The following is an 18,836-nucleotide window of genomic DNA, read 5'->3' on the forward strand; positions in this document are numbered from 1 at the left end:
CGCTGTACGAATGAGGAAGAGTATGTTTGAGAGGTAAAACAAGAGAGTTCAGAAAAATAACATCTTGTTTATATTTAAATTCCAGCAAACCCAATAGAGGAGATGACTCAGTGCCCGTTGTGTGGAGGGGTCAGTCTGTGTGTGCGTGTAGTCTTGTAGAGGCAGCGAGGACTGGAGCTGAGAGATGTATAAAAAGCACAGACGAGCCATCGACCGAACCAGCAGTCAGCTCCTAAAAATCTAAACACACTTGACACACACACACACACACACCAACGTGTGCCCAGCGCACACGCGTTACGCGCCCATGGTTACTGTACATGGCCGCCGTGTTGAGAACTGCACTCTACGGTTAGTTAGAGAGGAAAGAAACGGGTAAAAGGCAAGAATAGAATAAAACAGGGCTTTTGGTGCCGTAGCCCTCTGAAGAGGTGTCAGTTTGTAGCTAGTGACATGCCCAAATAAGGAACAAGCTATGGTGAAAATGAAGGTTTTTGACAATCGCTGTTCTCACTTTTGTGTATTTCAAAGCGGATACATTTCGTAGCGTTGGGTGGTTAAGCGGGTTAAATCAGAGGAGAATTCCCACTCTGTAATGTCTTCCGGGTTTCTCAAACGCTAGAGGGCGCTCCTGAGCGAGTCCAAAATGAATGGGTTTATATGGAGCATCTGAGCAAAATCATAGTTTATAAATGCTTAAACATTTTTAATGTAAAATAATAATCATTTCCTGAACACAGAACAGCATAGAACATTTTAACACTGGTGTTATGTTTTTAAGAGCTTTTAAACTCGAGATATAGGAGTTTAAAACGGCACCTCATGTACGTCCATGAGGTCTGGACGAATAGGAAGTGGCCAGGCTCCTCCTAAACCGGCTCTGGTTAAATCTTTCGCAAGTTGCGTAAAAGTAAAAATCTTGCGTCATTTCAAAACAGTTTAGTTTGCTTACATGCTCCCCAAATAACTGAACGCAGTGCATGATTTTCAAGCCATCATTCAATAAAACAGTAAATGTAGCTATTGTGTTAATTGCTAAATGTCAAACAGTGCTGCTACCTAAGTTCTTAGCTAGCTTGATAAAAGCTCTGTTCCCTGCAGAACCGACTAACTCTGACTAACTAAAGCACACAAGTTTAGATGATAATGATTTATATTTGAGGAAATGAAGTCTAGCAACTGATAACGAAGGGACAGAAGGGTGAAATTAAACCTGTTCCATGATAGTTGGATGTGTGGCGTGCTTGGCTAGCTTAATGCTAGCTTAGCTAGCAGGCTATAGATCCAGACAGTGCCACACTCCACAGTACAGGTTCTATTCTGACTAACTGGTGCTCTTCTAAAACAAATGTAGATGATAAAAACTAATGTTTGAGAGAGCAAAAGTCGAGTGACTGGTCAAACTCGAACCAAATCTCGACGTTTGGGGTTGTAGCGTTTTAGCGCTAATGATAGCTCAGTTAGCAGGCAAAACGTGCCACACACCACAGCACACACCTGGTTCCAGTTAACTGATGCTAAAATGACACCCATTTAGAGGATATCTGACAAGTTCAGTGGTGTCGGAGTCGAACTGGAGTCGAAATGAAGTTGAATGTGTTCTGTGGTGTGTATAGTTTTTAGCCATCGTTAACACTGCTCTGATTCTTCCCCTCTTTTTCATCAGCGCCACCTAATCGGTGAGCCCCTCTACAGTATAAGTGCAACGTGTTTGTTTTAGCCGTTTCAGATGTAGAATAGAAATCTGAAATACCGTGGTATACTTTATTACCATTATACGCCACCCCTAATATTTTGTCGTATTAATATATTCCCAAAATATCACTGGATTCTCAGAATTATGAGGTCATTAACAAGCTGAAATGAGAATATTGCTACATGCATACTACACTGTGCACTGAATTAAAATCGTAAGACTGGCAACAAGAGCAGGCATATCATCAGTGGGTATCAGTGTCGGTCCAATATCAGCAACCCTGTAACAAACCACACTAGGGCTGCACATTAAATCTTATTACTGGTATCACAGTATGAGTTTCCAGGATAAACAAGTAGTTAGGAGCTGCAATGTCGAATCCGATCTCACACAAGTACCTCACGCAGTGCCAGACTGAATTAGACTGAAGGAGCATTAGACCCAACAAGTGCTTCCCTGTGCTGGGCCTGATCCCTGCTCTCTCGTCTAGAGAGCAAGTGACTTACGCCTGAGCGGTTAGTTATGATGCACAGGATAAACGTATCAGCTGTAGAATGATTTCGTTTACCATAGAGCGCAATAGCGGCAATTTTCAAAATTCCATTCGTTGTTCCACATAGACAAAACTAGCTTAGAATCAGAGTTCCTTACATGGGCAGGTCATCGACTATAAAGTGACGTGCAATCCCGGAGGTCTATAGCTAATGTCAGTTTGTAGGAGGTTTACCTCTAAGTGCATCATCATCCACAATGAAAATCATAATCTCTTTACATTATCACATTGTTCAAACAGTATGTCAAACCTGCAATAATGTCTAACAGATATAAACAAGCAAAACAACCAAAAAAAAAAACCCTTTATGCTAGTCTTTTGAGGGATCATCATCATCATCATCATCATCACTGCTGTTTTGAGGCTTATAATGGATATGCTATAGTAAGCTATGAGTGGTGACTCCAGGGACGGGAAGGGCAGGTTAAAGGGGGGAAACAAATAAAAATCACCCCGTTTTCCACAGTAAAGTCTTTAAATTCCAAATGGAAGTCCGACCAATATTGACACCCTGGCTGTCCAGAATGGCTCCTACCCTTTATTCCTCTCAGAACCATCCAGAAACTCCTACAGGAAGTCAACTGAATTCAGAGAATTAAAAAAGTTCCAGATAAGCAAATAAGCTAATACAGGAGTGTCCACTTCAGTCTTGCAGGGCCACTGTCCAGCATGATTTAGTGCTTTCCCTGCTCTTACACAACTGATTCACTGAATTAGAAAAGAATACAAAACCCACTAATTTTAAACGCACTGATAATAAAAGCTGATGGACAGCTGCTGAAATCCACAAATAAACACTTTTTAACTCCAAAAGGTGTTCGGTAAGGACAGACTAAAAGAACGTCTTACCAAACTGTTCTTATGACATTTTATCTAACTTTCCAACATTGAAAAAACAGTTAAAATAAAAAGGTTACTTCCGTTTTTCCTAAGGCTTTCTAGTATCAGTGATTTGGTAGAGCCTGTAAAAACTCCGCTCAGATCACTAAACCAGTAAGAAATGACCACTAAGTCTTCCTTCGAGAAATTAGTCTCAACTATGCAAGAACCAAAAATACTTATTTACAGCTTATCTTTTTACAGTTATCTTTGAAAATGCACAAAACTGTTTCATGTTTCATTTAGTGACAATTAAGCAACTGTCCAGTGGCTTCTATTAAGTGAGTTTGGAGATAACAGTTCATGTTTTTTTACAGTAACTACAGGAACAGGAACTACAGGAAAACGGGTTGTATTCCTTTGAAAACCAGGTTTAATCTGGTGTATCAGAGCAGAATTTACTGAACTGTGCCGGATTGAGGCCCTTAAGTTTTGGAATTGGACACCCCTGGGATAAGGGGATGGATGCTATGAGCTCTAAAGCTATACATGCGGCAGTGCCACCATGTCCCTGTCCCTGTCCACTTCAAACTCCTCCGCTCCATCGGGGGAAAAGAGGTAGGTGGGTGGTTTCCATGGAGACTCCTCCAGGCAGGAGGGGTACAGTTTTCCCACAGTGCAGCGGAAGTCCTTGCCCAGGTCCCACAGCACGCGCTCGGACACAGGCTGTCGCAGGCACCACCGGTCCAGCTCCAGGTCGTACTGATAGAGGGCATACTTTGCACGCTCGTTAAGATGAGTTTCGCGCATGAAGATGCATAACGTATTTACCAAAACCACGGCGCGCACGCAAGGGTCGGAGTAGCGCTTAGCTGGGATGTTAGCGGCCATCCGCCATTCGTTCTTATTAACGTCGTAAATCTCCACGGTAACAGAGGAACCATCGATGGTGCTGGTGGGCAGCCGCAAACTGGAGTTCCCCACTACGTGGAGTCCACCGATGTAGAAGATGAGGTCACCGAGCGCAGCTGCGGAAGCGAAGCAGCGGCTGGTCTGTCTCATGGCCATTTCCACCCACGTGTCGGCATGAGGGAAATAGCAGTACATGAGGTCATGGCTCATGACGTACACGCAGTCTCGGGCAGCCACGGCTGTGCTCCAGCTCCAGGCGCAGGGCAGTGGGCTCGTCATGCTCCATTCATCTCGCTCACAGTCATAGCGCTCAACTGTACGCTTATTAAGCTCTCCGCCCACATTATCGCCTCCGATTGCGTATATAAATCCCTGGCAATAGACCAAGGAAGGCTTGGTGCGGGCACAGAGCATGGGCGTTTTGGCCACCCAGGCATTCTGCTGAGCATCCAGCCAGTAGAAGCTGTCCACTGAGCAGTAAGCGGCCTGAAGCTTGCCACTTTTGCTGCCATGGCTTGCTGCCAATGCACTTTTAAGTGGTACCTGTCCGCCAGCAATAAAGACATCGTTGTCTGGCGTGACCAAAGTACCGACTTTCTGCAGGTCTCCAGGTGGACTGCTGAGTTTGTAGACCTTCTCAGCCTGCGGACTATAACACACCACAGTGTGACGAGGACCGACTACCATTGGCTGGTTGTCTCCAGGAGACTCCGCCTCCACAAAAATCAACATCTCTTCCTTGGTCATACCCAGCCTAGGCTTGAAAAACTTGGGCATGGACTTATAGAGGCCCTGCACCACCACCGATTTATCATTAGGAGGAAGGCCCTGGAACCAGGCACGCTGGGTGACTTCAGAAAGCGCATCAATCCGAATCTGGCTGAGGACAGATGACAGGTACTGCGAGCGAGCCTCCATGTTGTACTCCAGCCACAGCATGGCTGCCTCCCGCACTGTCTCCTCTTTCTCCACATTCAGGTTGTCGCTGCTGAGCAGGTCCAGCAACAGCTCATGAGACAGCTGCAGAAAGGCCTCTTGACGGTACACCACCGGAAACTTGTGCTCCACCATCCGCTTTGCACTCTGCTTCAGCTCGGTGCAGCTGAACAGGTCACCAATGCTCAGCATCCGCACGCAGTTATCCGCTGTGATTTTCTTCACTAAATAATCGCGACACTGCAGCAACACATCTTCAACCTGAGCAGAAAGGAAGGAAGAAAAATTATGATTGATCCCAAAGTTACAGCATCGCAGTTTTTCCTTTCCAGGGTGTAATTTAGCTTACGCATATGTTACCACAGGACCACTGGCTTAGGTAAATAAGTACTAGGGTTGGGTACTGAACTCGGTATTTTTAAGGGTACCCACCAAACTATGTCTGTACTACTGAGTACTGATTCATGTTAAAACAACTGGTTCCAAATTTCGGTTTAAACCCAACACACAGTAAGGGCAATGGCAAGCCGAAAGAGGTCTCGTGTTATACCTTTCAAAACCTGACAGAGACAATGCCTTCTGCAATATCTGTAATGCAAAACTCAAACACAAAATATATCTATAAGCTGAAGAGTGTTTCATTTTTGATAGCCTGAAGGCCACAGCAGCTGCAGCTAACGTTAGCAGCACGCCTGCAGGCACTGACAACTTCATTGAGATCTTCAGGTAATTCATTTGCTAGTTGGATAAATTGTTGTTGGAGAAAACATCCCACTAAACTATCCTTGCTGCTATGACTCCTACATTTTGAAAATTATATCACATGTACTTCCTCTGAGACACACATGACAACGGTAACATGTACTGTTACTGAAATGCAGGTACCCGTATCAGTATTGTTACCAAATGTGACCAGTACCCAACCCTAGCTAGAAATCAGAACAGAAATCATCTGAAATGAAGAAAGAAGAGGCATGGAATGCGAGACTGAAAAAGAAAAGAAGATAGAGTACGCTTCGTAGGCCAATGATGTCCAACCCTGCTCCTGGTAATCTATTCACCCTGCAGAGTAGATTAGTTTCAACCCTAATATAAAACAAACTCAATCTATCTACTCAAAGGGTCCAGAATATAAGAAGTAGATGTATTAAGGTAAGCTCTGCACAAAACTCTGTAGGAGGGTTGATGAGAGGGACCAGGGTTTGCAGTCCTGTTGTAAGCAAAAAATGCTGATGAAAATAAAAGTCAGTAATGGTCACCTTGTGAACTGTTTTAAGTATCCAGATTTTGATAATAGTTTTAGCCACATTGGGCCTCATTCACCGGACTGTTCTTAAGAAGACATTCTTAAAACACACATATGCAGTTTTCATGAAGATTCTGACATTCACCAATGTTTTCTGATTAGAGATTTGTTCTTAAGTGAGAAAAGAACCTACAGACACTCAATGGCACAAAGGGGCAAACAATTCTGCGGTTTAAGAACATGTCAGGAATCTGACATAGAACTTCTGAAAGACACATAGAAGAAAAAAGTTAGGAAGGCATTGGTGATCGAGGCCCATTCTTTGTTGTGTGTGATTCTTACCTGTAGAAAGCAGGCAGTTTCGTAGAGAGGCTCCACAGTACTGTCACTAATGGCCAAATGGCCCGTATAGGCGTAGGTGATGATTGTCTGCAGGGTGACAGGATCCACATTCCTCAAATGAACATGTGACTGTTTACTTTCACTCAGTCCGCTCATAAACATGGCCCTAAAGACAAAAAGGAGGGAGGAGGGGGAGATCAGAACACTGGTATATCTTAGCTTTTTAAAAACCCTACAGTCTGTTAGCTAAATGACATTATCCATATGAAAATAGGGCTCACATTACTGTATATCAAACTTAAACACCTGACATTAAAATTTGACTAATTTTCCATCTTTTTGAAAAAAGAAAAAAAAAAAAAAGTGCCTAGTTATTCCTTCTGTAAGCTTGCAAGCTGTCCTGCTAATTACTCATAGCTGCTAATGTTCTCAAGTCTCCTTCATGAATGATGAAAAAGATAATCCATATTTGATTCCAGACCAGGCAAACGAAAGCTCAAAACATTCGCTTAATTTAACGGAAGTTCACTAACATTCCATAACAGTATTAACTTGGCAGTTAGTCGATAATGTTTCTACCTAAACAAAGCTGGCTTGCTGGCTAACATCACTCTTTGATGTGATACAGAACGAATTAAGTGATTAGCGTGACATGTAATAAAAGCCATATCACCCACTTTCTGCAGTGTATTATAATCTCTCAAAATGACTAAGTGGATCATAGGAACATTACAGAGCACTTCTAAAATGAAACAATAGAAGCCATATAACCTCCTACACTTCCTGTAGCATATTATAATCTGCCTGAACGACTGTGCGGATCATGTAAATGTTATAGAACATTATAGAACACTTTTTAAATGAAACAATAGAAGCTATATCACCGCTACATTGCTTGTACTGTACTGCAATCTGTCCAAATTACATGTTGCTCATATGAACATTATAGAGCAGGGCTCTTCAACCCTGGTCCGGGACAGTCGGTATCCAGCACAGTTTGGTGATTTCCCTGCTAAGTCCAGCTAGGTGTGCTGATTAACAAAGGAACTGAGCAAGATGTGTTTGAGCAGGAAATCACTGTGCTGGACACCGACCCTCCCGGACCAGGGTTGAAGAGCCATGCTCTATAATGTTTATATGATCTACATGTAATTTGGAAAGACTGCATACACTACAAGAAATGTAGGGCCGATGTAGCATCTTTTTCTAAGTAAGGCAATAGAAACCATATTACCAATACACTTCCCATAGGTTGCTAAAATGATTGTCAATCACATCAATATTAGAGAGCACTACAGAGCACTGCAGTACATTAAGTAAACAGACATTTTTATAATCTATTTTTCACTGTTCCAGCCTTAAGAATTGACATTTACTAAAATCTTTGCATCCTGTATTCCTCAAAAGGCTGCTGATAGTCCATTCTGTGGTACAATTCTGCTGCTGCTACTAAGGATGTGGTAACCACTCTCACTTAACCATTCGAGGTGCCAGTACACGAATAGTGAAAAATTTGGTATGTTTCGTTATGGCAACATTACAACAGCTTCGTAACACGCCTATTCTATGTTTTAACAGGACTGTGAAACGTAGTGAGGTTGCTAATTATGTATACAGTATTGTATTTTGCTTCTCCAAAACAAGTGCCTTAACGTGGGTGTGTTGCCAAGGACATGACTGAGGTAGCATGAGACTTCCAGCTTGGCAGTATCATGTGATATGAAGAGGCCCAGGTAGGAAAGGCTACGACTAAACTGAGGGAAAAAACTGGGTTAAATTAAAAAAACTAACCACTCTAGCAGTTAGCATCTAGGTCCAGAAACAGTGAAAATCTGTTTTTCTGACTAATATGTTGGGACCTCATCCACAGAGGAGAAAAGACCTGGAAGATGATGAGTCCTCATCAGCATCCAATGTTATACTGTTTTGCCCCAGTGTTAACCCATTAGCTCATCTGAAGAGGCAGTCTCTGCTATTCAGCTGACACACAAACCTACCAATTCTCCTTTAACAAAATTTCAGTAAAGGTTTTACTAATTCTTCTTCCCAATGGTTAACTGCATTCCTTAACAACATACTTGTATATCAAAACTAGTCAGCACATTTTAGTTTACAGCTGCTAACAAACTTCTAGTGCACTTAGCTTCCACTGCAAGACTGTGAAGGAAATTTTCTCACCTGAAATAAGAACTGCATGTGGCCAGGATCATTTTATGGCAGGGGAACTCGCTGTCCTCCACCAGCAAGGTGATATCTGTCAGTAACTTCTGCTCATAAAAGAACTTGAGCTGCTCCAGCACAGAGACGGCATACTCCGTGTTCACCGGACGGCAAACTCCTGCCTCCGACATCATCGCAGCCCATGAGTCGCACCCCAGCTTCAAAAACTCATACAACCACCGGCTCAACCGGTCCCGACAACAACAAAAACAACAAATACAGCAGGAAGCAAGGAGCAAAGAAAGAAAAAGTTCTAAAGAGTCCTGCAGAACTCCGACCCGGCAAGATGGGGAGAATACAAGAAAAACACAATTAATTAATTATAGGATTTACGAATGCGGATGCTTCTTTTAACAGTTCCTAAGGGAATGTGCAAGAGATTTTAGAGACTGAAGATGTAATTCTTTTTCCATCCTCTTACTCTTCTACAGGAGTCATTAGTGCTTGGACAGTCGCCTGAAGGAGGTTCCAGTCTTTATCTCATGTGACTTCCTCAGTAGGCGAAAAAATGAGGTCTTTTTCTTTCTCTTTCCCTGGGTTTGAGGTAGAGGGTGAGATGGACAGGTCAGAGGATTCTCTACATCAGTGCTGTCTTTGGTCCAGTGTGTCTGCAAAGAGGAGAAAAAAAAAATCATTAGAAAAATCACACTTATGCTAAACCGAATTTGTCACAGTGAATAAAACCTGAATCAAAAGAAAGACAGCTTAGCACATTACATTTACATTTATGGCATTTGGCAGACACTCTTATCCAGAGTAAATCGATATTTAATCACATTACAGAGGCAGGTGAATAAACTGTTAAGGCTGGGCAGTATTCACTGGTGTCATACCTTCCAACTGTCTGCAAATAAAAGTATGCCTGAGATTTCTTTTTTCTGATATTTCTGCAATAAGCTTTATAAGAGTGTTGTAACATGCCAAACATTTGGATTTACCACAATAATATAATGTTCTACCATAGAACATTATAAAACTCAGAAGACATGTAAAGATTCACTGGTCATTTTGAACAGTAAATTAAATGGTTATGCTTGAGTTGAATTATGCAGACTTTTTCAAGCATCAGTGGAATTACCTTATAACGCAAATCAGAAACTGCAATCTAACAGTAACCCTGTTAGTAATAATACTCAAATAATAGTCCAACCAGATCAGGCTGTAGGGATAGAGATGTCCTGATTCATTACAGTGTCTGGCAAAGATAAAGCTAGTCAGCTAGTCTTCAAAGTTATGACCAGTAGTTAAATCAACAAATGCTGAATCAACAGTTTGAAAGCAGAAGGTTAATTTGACATATAACCGGGTCTTTCATCTACCTAAACATAATCTTTGAGCCTGTGTGTGGCGTTAATATGTAAAGATGTATGATGTGGTCCGAAAAAACACAAAATTCAACACAAAAACCTCTGACTTAAAATATTTCAGGGTCACTCATATACACACACACGTGTATGTAAATATATATATATATTTCCCCTCTTGACTCAGTAACTTCTTTAGCTACTTCTTTTAATTCTATTTTTCTTTCAATTTTAGTGCAGCTAAAGCATCTGCTAACAGTCTAACCACATAAACTACATATATATACACATTCTCTGCAGCAACGCAATCTATGGACTACATACTCAACCTATGTTCAGAAACCGAAACCGAAACTAAATAATGGGGCTTAGCCTGGTTGCGATTTTACTCAGGTCAAGAGAAAAACACGCCAACGAGTGCACTTTCACACCAGCCATGTGCAGCACCTCTCACGCAACTGGGTTGAAGTGTATTGTTTGCTGCGGTTCATAAGAATCATACCTGCAAAAGCACATATAAAATCCGCCCATGGTATTTTGCATGTGTGTCTGAATCATGGAAACATTCTGCTTTGCACGCGGTGCCACTTCCACAGTCATGCGAGAAATAAAAGATCAACACATTCAGAGAACCGCAACGAGGAGTCGGAACGCATAACATAATTCAGTTGTACTAGAATCAAACCACTTTCTCACAGTTCCTCATATCAATCAACAGGCAATACCCAACCTTATAGGTCCCTCAGAAAACAACATAAATAAAATGTACAGTGTCTTCCAGTTCTGAACTGGGGTTTCATATCTTACTTGATCCAATAGCTCAACTTACAATGGTCTTTATAACTGACTTCATGATACATTAGAGCAGAGAAACCATAAAACCATGCAGCAGAGCTGTGTCCACGGCAAGAATTGAGAATACAGTCACTGTTATATTGCTTAGTAAATGCCCTGCTGTATCAGGTTACAACCAAAAACTGTTATACGGAACTAGATTTCAGCATTTATAATTAAATATTTCACAACACCAGTTTTTATTTTCCAATACAGACATTGAAACCTTGAGCATCTGCCAATATTAAGGCTAGCCCGAATAATCTGAATAGTTAGGTATCCTTTCTTTACATTCGTGTTTGGACACTTTGTTATTTTAAATTGTAGCCTAAAATAAATTATCAGCAAATGCCTTTAGATAGAAAAGTTATTGTTAATACAAAAAAGTTGGAAATAGATCAATTATGTGTCAATTTATATAGCAGAGAAGCATGACACGTTTGGTGAATCATTTAAAAAACTGTTTACAAGTCCCAACCTTCAATGAAATGAACCAATGAGCTTGATGCTTAAGCCGCAGGTGGGAAAAGCACCCTTTCTTTTCTTTTTAAAATGTCTATATTTTATTTATTTCACTACATTCGTGATCATACATTAATAAGTTAAAGGTAAGGTTACAAATACATAACACAGTTTCAAGTGGATTTAGTCCTAATTTCTAGATCTTGTTTATGCATCAGCACTGGCAGACACGTATGTAAGAAACAATTAATCGGATATCGGCATTGGCCCAGAACTCACACATTTTTGCATCCCTACCCTGAAACTGAAGTATTAAACATAAACCATAGAGCAAAGGTGTCCAAAGTCCGGCCCCAGGGCCAAATGTGGCCTGTGCATTGATTTTAATCGCCTCCCCACTACACCCCCCCACCCCAAAGCATGTACGTTCCTTAGTAACTGTTCACAAATAAATTATCAGCAAATGCCTTTAGATAGAAAAGTTATTGTTAATACAAAAAAGTTGGAAATAGGTCAAATTGTGTCAATTTATATAGCAGAGAAGCATGACACGTTTGGTGAATCATTTAAAAAACGTAAGCACAGTGATTCTTATCCCCGTACTGCCTTGCGTCCAGTCCACACTTTTTACAATGTGAAGTGTCTCCTCCACAAACCCTTAGTACAGCGCAGCTGAAACTACCACACCAATAAGATTTCCACATTTAAGTAAATTATTGTTTTAAATATAGTTTAACACACGGAAGCGTGTGGTTTGACTGAATCTTTACACTTCACTCACACAAAAGTGAGAAAAGAATGGGCTTGCGTTTTGATCGATGTAAGAGGCACGTCTAGCACAGCCAATATGAACTGGACCACTGATTAAAACAGGAGCTTATCTGTTTTGTTAGATGAATGACTAAAAGTGCTCCAAATGTCACTGCTTTTAAGGGTGGATTTGAAAGCAAGAACTGGATCACTTCTTGAGAAATATCTGTGAGTATCTGAAGCCTGCAAAATGCTGTTCATCCAATATGGGCTATTAATAATTTAAGCACTTCTCAACAACTCTACTATTCCACAGGTAGAACTACACAGCTAACAACATGACATCACACAAGGTGAGTGTGTGCAATTTCAGGACAAATTTGTTAAAGGACTGGATCAGATTCATTATTTTTAACCCTTCGAAATCCAATCCAGCGTTTTCTGCTGATATCAGCCTCATACTGACACCTGGTATCAGATCGGGGTCATCTCTATTTATAACGGCTCACTGAATACAGCTGATTACTTTACGCATGCATTCTTGATGTTGCTTGTTGTTTTATATTACGTATTGTATTTTTTTCTTGCACCAATTAGAAAAAATCCCTGTATACTTTGTATATTTTGTAAAAAAAATATTCTCACTCTCAAGCGCCCCTGAAATTATCTAATGGCCAGAAAGAAAAACACCATAAAGCAAAACAATATAGTACGCATGTTCTTTCATGAATACAATGGTTGACTTTTACTGTAAGTCAGAAATGTTACAAAGGAGGAGATGGATCACTAGTTAAACTATGACTGGGAAAGCTTGTAACGCTTAATATGGCATCTGTTTACAAGTCCCAACCTTCAATGAAATGAACCAATGAGCTTGATGCTTAAGCCGCAGGTGGGAAAAGCACCCTTTCTTTTCTTTTAAAAATGTCTATATTTTATTTATTTCACTACATTCGTGATCATACATTAATAAGTTAAAGGTAAGGTTACAAATACATAACACAGTTTCAAGTGGATTTAGTCCTAATTTCTAGATCTTGTTTATGCATCAGCACTGGCAGACACGTATGTAAGAAACAATTAATCGGATATCGGCATTGGCCCAGAACTCACACATTTTTGCATCCCTACCCTGAAACTGAAGTATTAAACATAAACCATAGAGCAAAGGTGTCCAAAGTCCGGCCCCAGGGCCAAATGTGGCCTGTGGATTGATTTTAATAAACAATAAATTGATTTTCAATAAACATTCACAGGAAAAAAAAAGACCAAAAGAAAAAATATATATATATTTTTTCATATTTTGAATACAGAATATTTAAAATAACCTATGAGTAATACTTTGGCAATAAATAGCCAGTCCTCATGTATTTTGATAGGGTCCATTCTGGCCCGCGTTGAAAAAAGTTTGGACACTGTTGCCAAAGTAAAAAAAATAGTGAATGTTGCTCTGACAATGAAGCACAGTTTGCGTTTTTATTTTTAAGATGTATTTTACTTTTTACCAAACTTTCTGCAGGATTTCCTTAACAGTCCTATCATACAATATTACTTTATATTAACTTTTTATTACTTTACGTAACTATTACTTTTATTTACCACAGAATACTAAAAAAGCCCTATAGATTACTACAAAACTCCACTACAGCAACACTACAACTCTTATGAAAAATTTGTATATTACTACTACAGGAATTTCTTGACGACACAATTTCTTACAGTAAATTTAGAAAATTATTGTAGTTTTACAGGATTCCGCGCACGCATTATAGATTAGTGGAAGTCAGTAGATTATACTGTAGTATACTGCAATATTACAACAAAAAATCCATATTATAAAAGAATATTAAACAGCACTGCAGAAACTGAGGAGCTTCTCAGTGTTACTAACCACACTTAAGTTTTGCGGTAGCTAAGCCAACCTACACAGATCCATGTGATGACTGTAAAAAGCGTTCATTATAACATCACACTGCTGAAATACACATTCAGTTAAAATAATGGTATATTAACTGTTTCAGTCTCTCAATGTGCCCGTTTTTCTTTTCCTAATGACCTACTTAGCTTTAGCAGGTTGTCGTTAAACGCACCGCAGACTTGCTCTCAGCCAACCCTCAGCTAAAATATGCTAGCAAGCAAACCTGAACATACTGAGACAGTATAAGCCTAACATGAACGCACCGGAATGAGCTCAGAAAGGCATAACAACAAACTGTAACACATTTTGACAAAGGAAAATCTCTAATTTTAACCAAGTTACGAAGTCACAGTACAGAGCTGGGGCTAGTTAACCTAGCTAGCTGTTAACTAGCTTGTCTGATACCATCCTAGCTAGCCAACAGCTTTAGCTCCGTGTTGCGTTAACCCATTTTTCACCCACAAACAAGGGTTCCTATAAAGGCCCAACAATTACTTGGCGGTCACCTTACCTCAAGGCTCTAATTTCCAAATCCAAAGCCGGCCGTGGTTTGACCGAATGGCTAATATGTGGCCAGTTCAGACCTTAGCAAACAGTCGACTGCAGACACTTTGCTGTGGACACCGAAAGCGAGAAAGCAGCTGTTCTTCCTTTCCTTTCCGATGCGGGGTTCTCGTTCTTCTGCATGGGCTGAAAGGCTGCACCTCACACCCACACATCCGCACTGTGCTAGCTGCTGTAATAGCTAGAAACGTTGCAGAACCGTTAACGCTAGCTGGGTAACTGCTGGCGGATAAACTCCCCTTTAATACTGCTACAAGCTACACAAATAACACTGCTGTGTGTACTTATTGCTAAAACTACATATATAACTCATCTTGATGTTTGACCGTCCGTCAGAACACACGATTCAACATTTCCCCTCTCCCTTGCCAGCTAGCCAGCCATCTGCCTTACCGTCAGCCTGTTAGCTCATAGGCTGCAGGTTAGCTAACCTAGCTAACCTCTTACAGCATTGCTGTGACTAGCTGACCGACGTTAGTCTGAGTGCCATAAACAAACCTATACGATCAGTAGTCGATAACCTAATCAATAACCGCTGACCTCACTTTAGTGTTTATATTCCAGACCGTACATTCTAAAGTGCTCCGGAACGGAAGTGAGCCAGCAAAAAAAGATTCAACCGGACGCGGAGACTCGGTGTCGACCTGCGATCTGAACAAAACGAATCGGTTCCCATTTCCAAGGGCCCGAAGAAGAGGAATCGATTCCTCGAGTGACGAACCGAATGTTGTTGCGGAATTCACTTTCAGCCGAACAGGTCGCGTTCTGGGTTTTCTGAATAATTAAATAAGTGAGAAGAATTTATGTTTCTGTAATCTGCTTATAGACGTTTTACAAAACTGTCAAATCTCTTTAAACACCTTCATAAACAACTTTACAAAAAAATTAATGAAGAAAAAAAGGACAATACATAAAAGGCCAAAACAAGAAACGTTTGCATTGATGACTCAAACTAATAATTTAAATAAATTAAATAAAATAAATAATCATTAAACAATTAAAAACTGAGCTGGTACAAAATAAACTGGAGTACAATAAATTTAACAAAATAGAATATCCTAATGCCTGTTTTTAAAAGAAATACATCGATGATATAAAGGCCCAGAACACAGTCTGAATTGGTATCAACCTAAAAACTTGCATTGGCTCTTTACACAATTTAAAGAGGAACTCCAATGATTTTTCAAAAATTCTAGGATGATAGGAACCAGATGTCTGACGAGTTTAATGGCTCTGAAAGCTCCCTCACAGAAAGTTATCAGATGAAATGTTTAGATATATACCCCCCTGATGTCTGACACACTGTTTTATGATAGTTTTGTGATAAAGTTTTGGTTTAAAATTTATTTTAATCCATTTATTTTAATCCTTTCATGGCCGAGGGATACATGCAGGATGTTGTGAGGCAAAATAGAAGAAAACCTTTTAAATTTTTCAGATTTATGGCTATTTTACCATCATCAATATTACATCTAAAAACTCAGAAGACATATCTAGGCTTACCAGTGGTTTTGGATTGTAAATAAAATGACTATATTTGTGTTGTAGACATTGCAATCTCTGGTTCCGATCACCACCACTGTAAAGAAATCTGAATCTACAAGTTTCTCTACCATGAACCAAATCACATCAGACCTCTTTGAATGACTGTTTACATCTCATGGACTAAATTATTCAGATATTTTGAAAAAATTATTAATATAGTAAATGCATATGACTTTGCACATCACATTGCTAACCGTGGATGAGGGCTATTTTCAACATACCGATGAAAGCCTCTGAAATCTCAGCACGCTGCACTAAGCATTATCTGTACATAGTTATTCTGTTTATCTGTTCTTAGTGTTTGTCTGAGAAATAATTTGGTACTATTTAATCCAGTCTTATCAAGTTTGTCTGCAGTAACTAAGCAAATTTTAAAGGGCATTTTACCATAAAACTAGCACCTAACATTATTGTCAATACACTGCTCTGTGATAAAGAAACTCCGACTGCTAACCCTGCTGAGAAAAAAGACCAGCATGCATTCCGTTTATGTTGGTCTGGTGCTAGTTTAGCTGATCACCCAGCATGGTCATGCCAGTTGACCAGCACACCAACATTCAAAACAACATATTGTCGCTGTCCAAAAAATCTTCATTTTTTGCTATTTTTAGTTTTCTGCATAATTTGAGCTCAGGGGCTGTTTCCTTATATAGTGTGAAAATTTCATGATGATTGGAGCAAAAGAGATGCTCCAAAATTGATAAAATGTATTACTTTTTACAATAATTTACACTGACAATTAAGAACGTTTTTGCCATCTCCTGTAAAGTTTCCATTTTGAAGATATTTATTTTTCAGCACCTATATGCTGGTTTTGGTGATGACCAGCATAACAGCTTCCATTGCTGCTGACACATATCGCTGTTTTCAGAACAAAACCTCGTATCTCCAAAATGATAACTTTACAGGAGAAGGAAAAAACCTACTTTACTTTTAATGTAAGTCAGTGGAACCGGACTTTTTCCCACGCCGTTTTGGGTCGTTTCTTTTGGTCCATTCTTCATTAAATTTACAAAAAAAAAAAATGTAAAGGACAACAGGCATTTTCAGATTATGTCAAAAACTTGAAAACCGACAGAAGTGGAGATACAAGGTTTTCTTTCAACAACAGCGATATGCTGGTTTTCTAGCAGGGAGAGCCACTGATATAAAAGCTATACATCTAGACATGATGTTTGGCCTCCTAGGAGTAATGTTAGCTATCCAGCTTACTTTTTTAAGTAGCCAGCCGAGAGAAAAGTGCCCTAAGTACCTCCCACCTTCAAGATACATCATCAGAAGGGGATTTTCCTAGTCTTTACACTGTAAAATCTTACTTTAGAGACTGTGTAGCACCGCTCTAGGAGGTGAGAGGGCAGATATTTACATCTATAGTTAAGGTTTTTAGGTCATCCCTGTAGGCCGAAGTGCCTCTTTAATATGAGTTGGCTAATTAGCGCTCACAGGTGAAAACGATAAAGTCAACCGGAGTAGCTAAGCGCGCGGGTTCTTCCACTCCTGACGAGTGAATGTTCTTTTTACACGATGTTAAAAACACTTCATTTTTTTGTAGCTAGCTAGCTTAGGTTAGTTGGGTTGGGATATTTTGGGAGTGTGCGCACTAAGTGAGAGGTTTTCGTTCGTGTGTGGCGGCTGATGGTGGCTTTGGAGTTTGTGAGTTCATCAGAATGGACGGTAAATACATTGACTTGGCATTGTTTAGAACCAGGAGATGTTAGGAAAGTCGTTTTCGGCTAAAGAACCCCCGAAGGTAGTTAATGATACCTGTTTTAGGGTTGTGTTTTGGTTTTAGCAGTTACTGTCTTAACATTAGCTCGTGCTGAGATTCCTGTTGTAGCTAATGACTAACAAACGCTGCTGTGCTAATGGTTTCAGACAAAATGCTAGCTATTAATATTCATTACGTTTTGTACAGTAGAGAAATGACTTAAAGTAACGTTACAGTGCAAGCTTTCTTTAATTTGTCCTATATATAGGACAAATTAAAGAAATAAAAATGTCTGTTAGTTCGCAGGCAGTAACTTACGTACATATTTGGTAGAGGTGGATGATGGCAAAACGTAATATCGCGATACTTCAAAACTACACGATAGGTCACTTAACTTTTTCAGACATCTGGTCAGTTGGAACAAAGGATAAATGAGCCAATACTGTCAAAAACTGAAAACGCAATGATTTTGCAAACAGTATTACACTAAAACCAGTTAAACAGGACAAATTTTGCTCTCATTATAATAAAACATGCAGTTGGTCGGTGTTCTACAAGTAACGTTACTGATGATATGAGAAATGGTGCTTCACAGAGAATTAAACTAGTAATTTAACAGCTTTTTCAAAATATCTGCATAATTAAACAGTTGACATATCAACCATGTAATTCAGAGTGGTATGGTGTGAAATGCTCTGTTCTAGACAACCTTACCGACTCAGAATTGTCCACAGTGTTGGTGACAGGAACCAGACGTCTGAGATGTTTAATGATTCTAAAAGCTCCCTCAAAGTTGTCATTGATATTTGCAACATTGTTTTATCCATTGATGGTGAAGGGTGATCTAAAGCAAAATAGTGCCCAAAGAAAGCTTATGTTTTCATATTGACCACTATTTTATCATCGTCAACGTTACATATATAAGCTTGGAGGACACCTGTAGGTTCACTGGTGGTTTTAGGTAGTAAAACGGTGGCTGTATTTGCAATGTGGACAACTGGACCCCTGGTTCCTATCGTCACCACTG

The 18,836-nt window shown here is 40.0% G+C and overlaps 1 protein-coding gene across 1 annotated transcript; it reads right to left on the reverse strand.

The window, feature by feature from the left end:
• Nucleotides 1-383: 383 nt before the first annotated feature.
• Nucleotides 384-15,189, reverse strand: kbtbd2 (kelch repeat and BTB (POZ) domain containing 2). Its single transcript, XM_036572111.1, has 4 exons — nucleotides 14,504-15,189; nucleotides 8,683-9,332; nucleotides 6,505-6,670; nucleotides 384-5,177 (listed from the first exon to the last, which is right to left on the reverse strand). Exons 2-4 carry the CDS (start codon nucleotides 8,856-8,858, stop codon nucleotides 3,612-3,614), a joined length of 1,908 nt encoding a protein of 635 aa, XP_036428004.1. The 5' UTR covers nucleotides 8,859-9,332; nucleotides 14,504-15,189; the 3' UTR covers nucleotides 384-3,611.
• Nucleotides 15,190-18,836: the final 3,647 nt, after the last annotated feature.

Source organism: Colossoma macropomum, unplaced genomic scaffold (assembly GCF_904425465.1).
Source record: "Colossoma macropomum unplaced genomic scaffold, Colossoma_macropomum, whole genome shotgun sequence".
In the NCBI taxonomy this organism is placed as follows: Eukaryota; Metazoa; Chordata; class Actinopteri; order Characiformes; family Serrasalmidae; genus Colossoma; species Colossoma macropomum.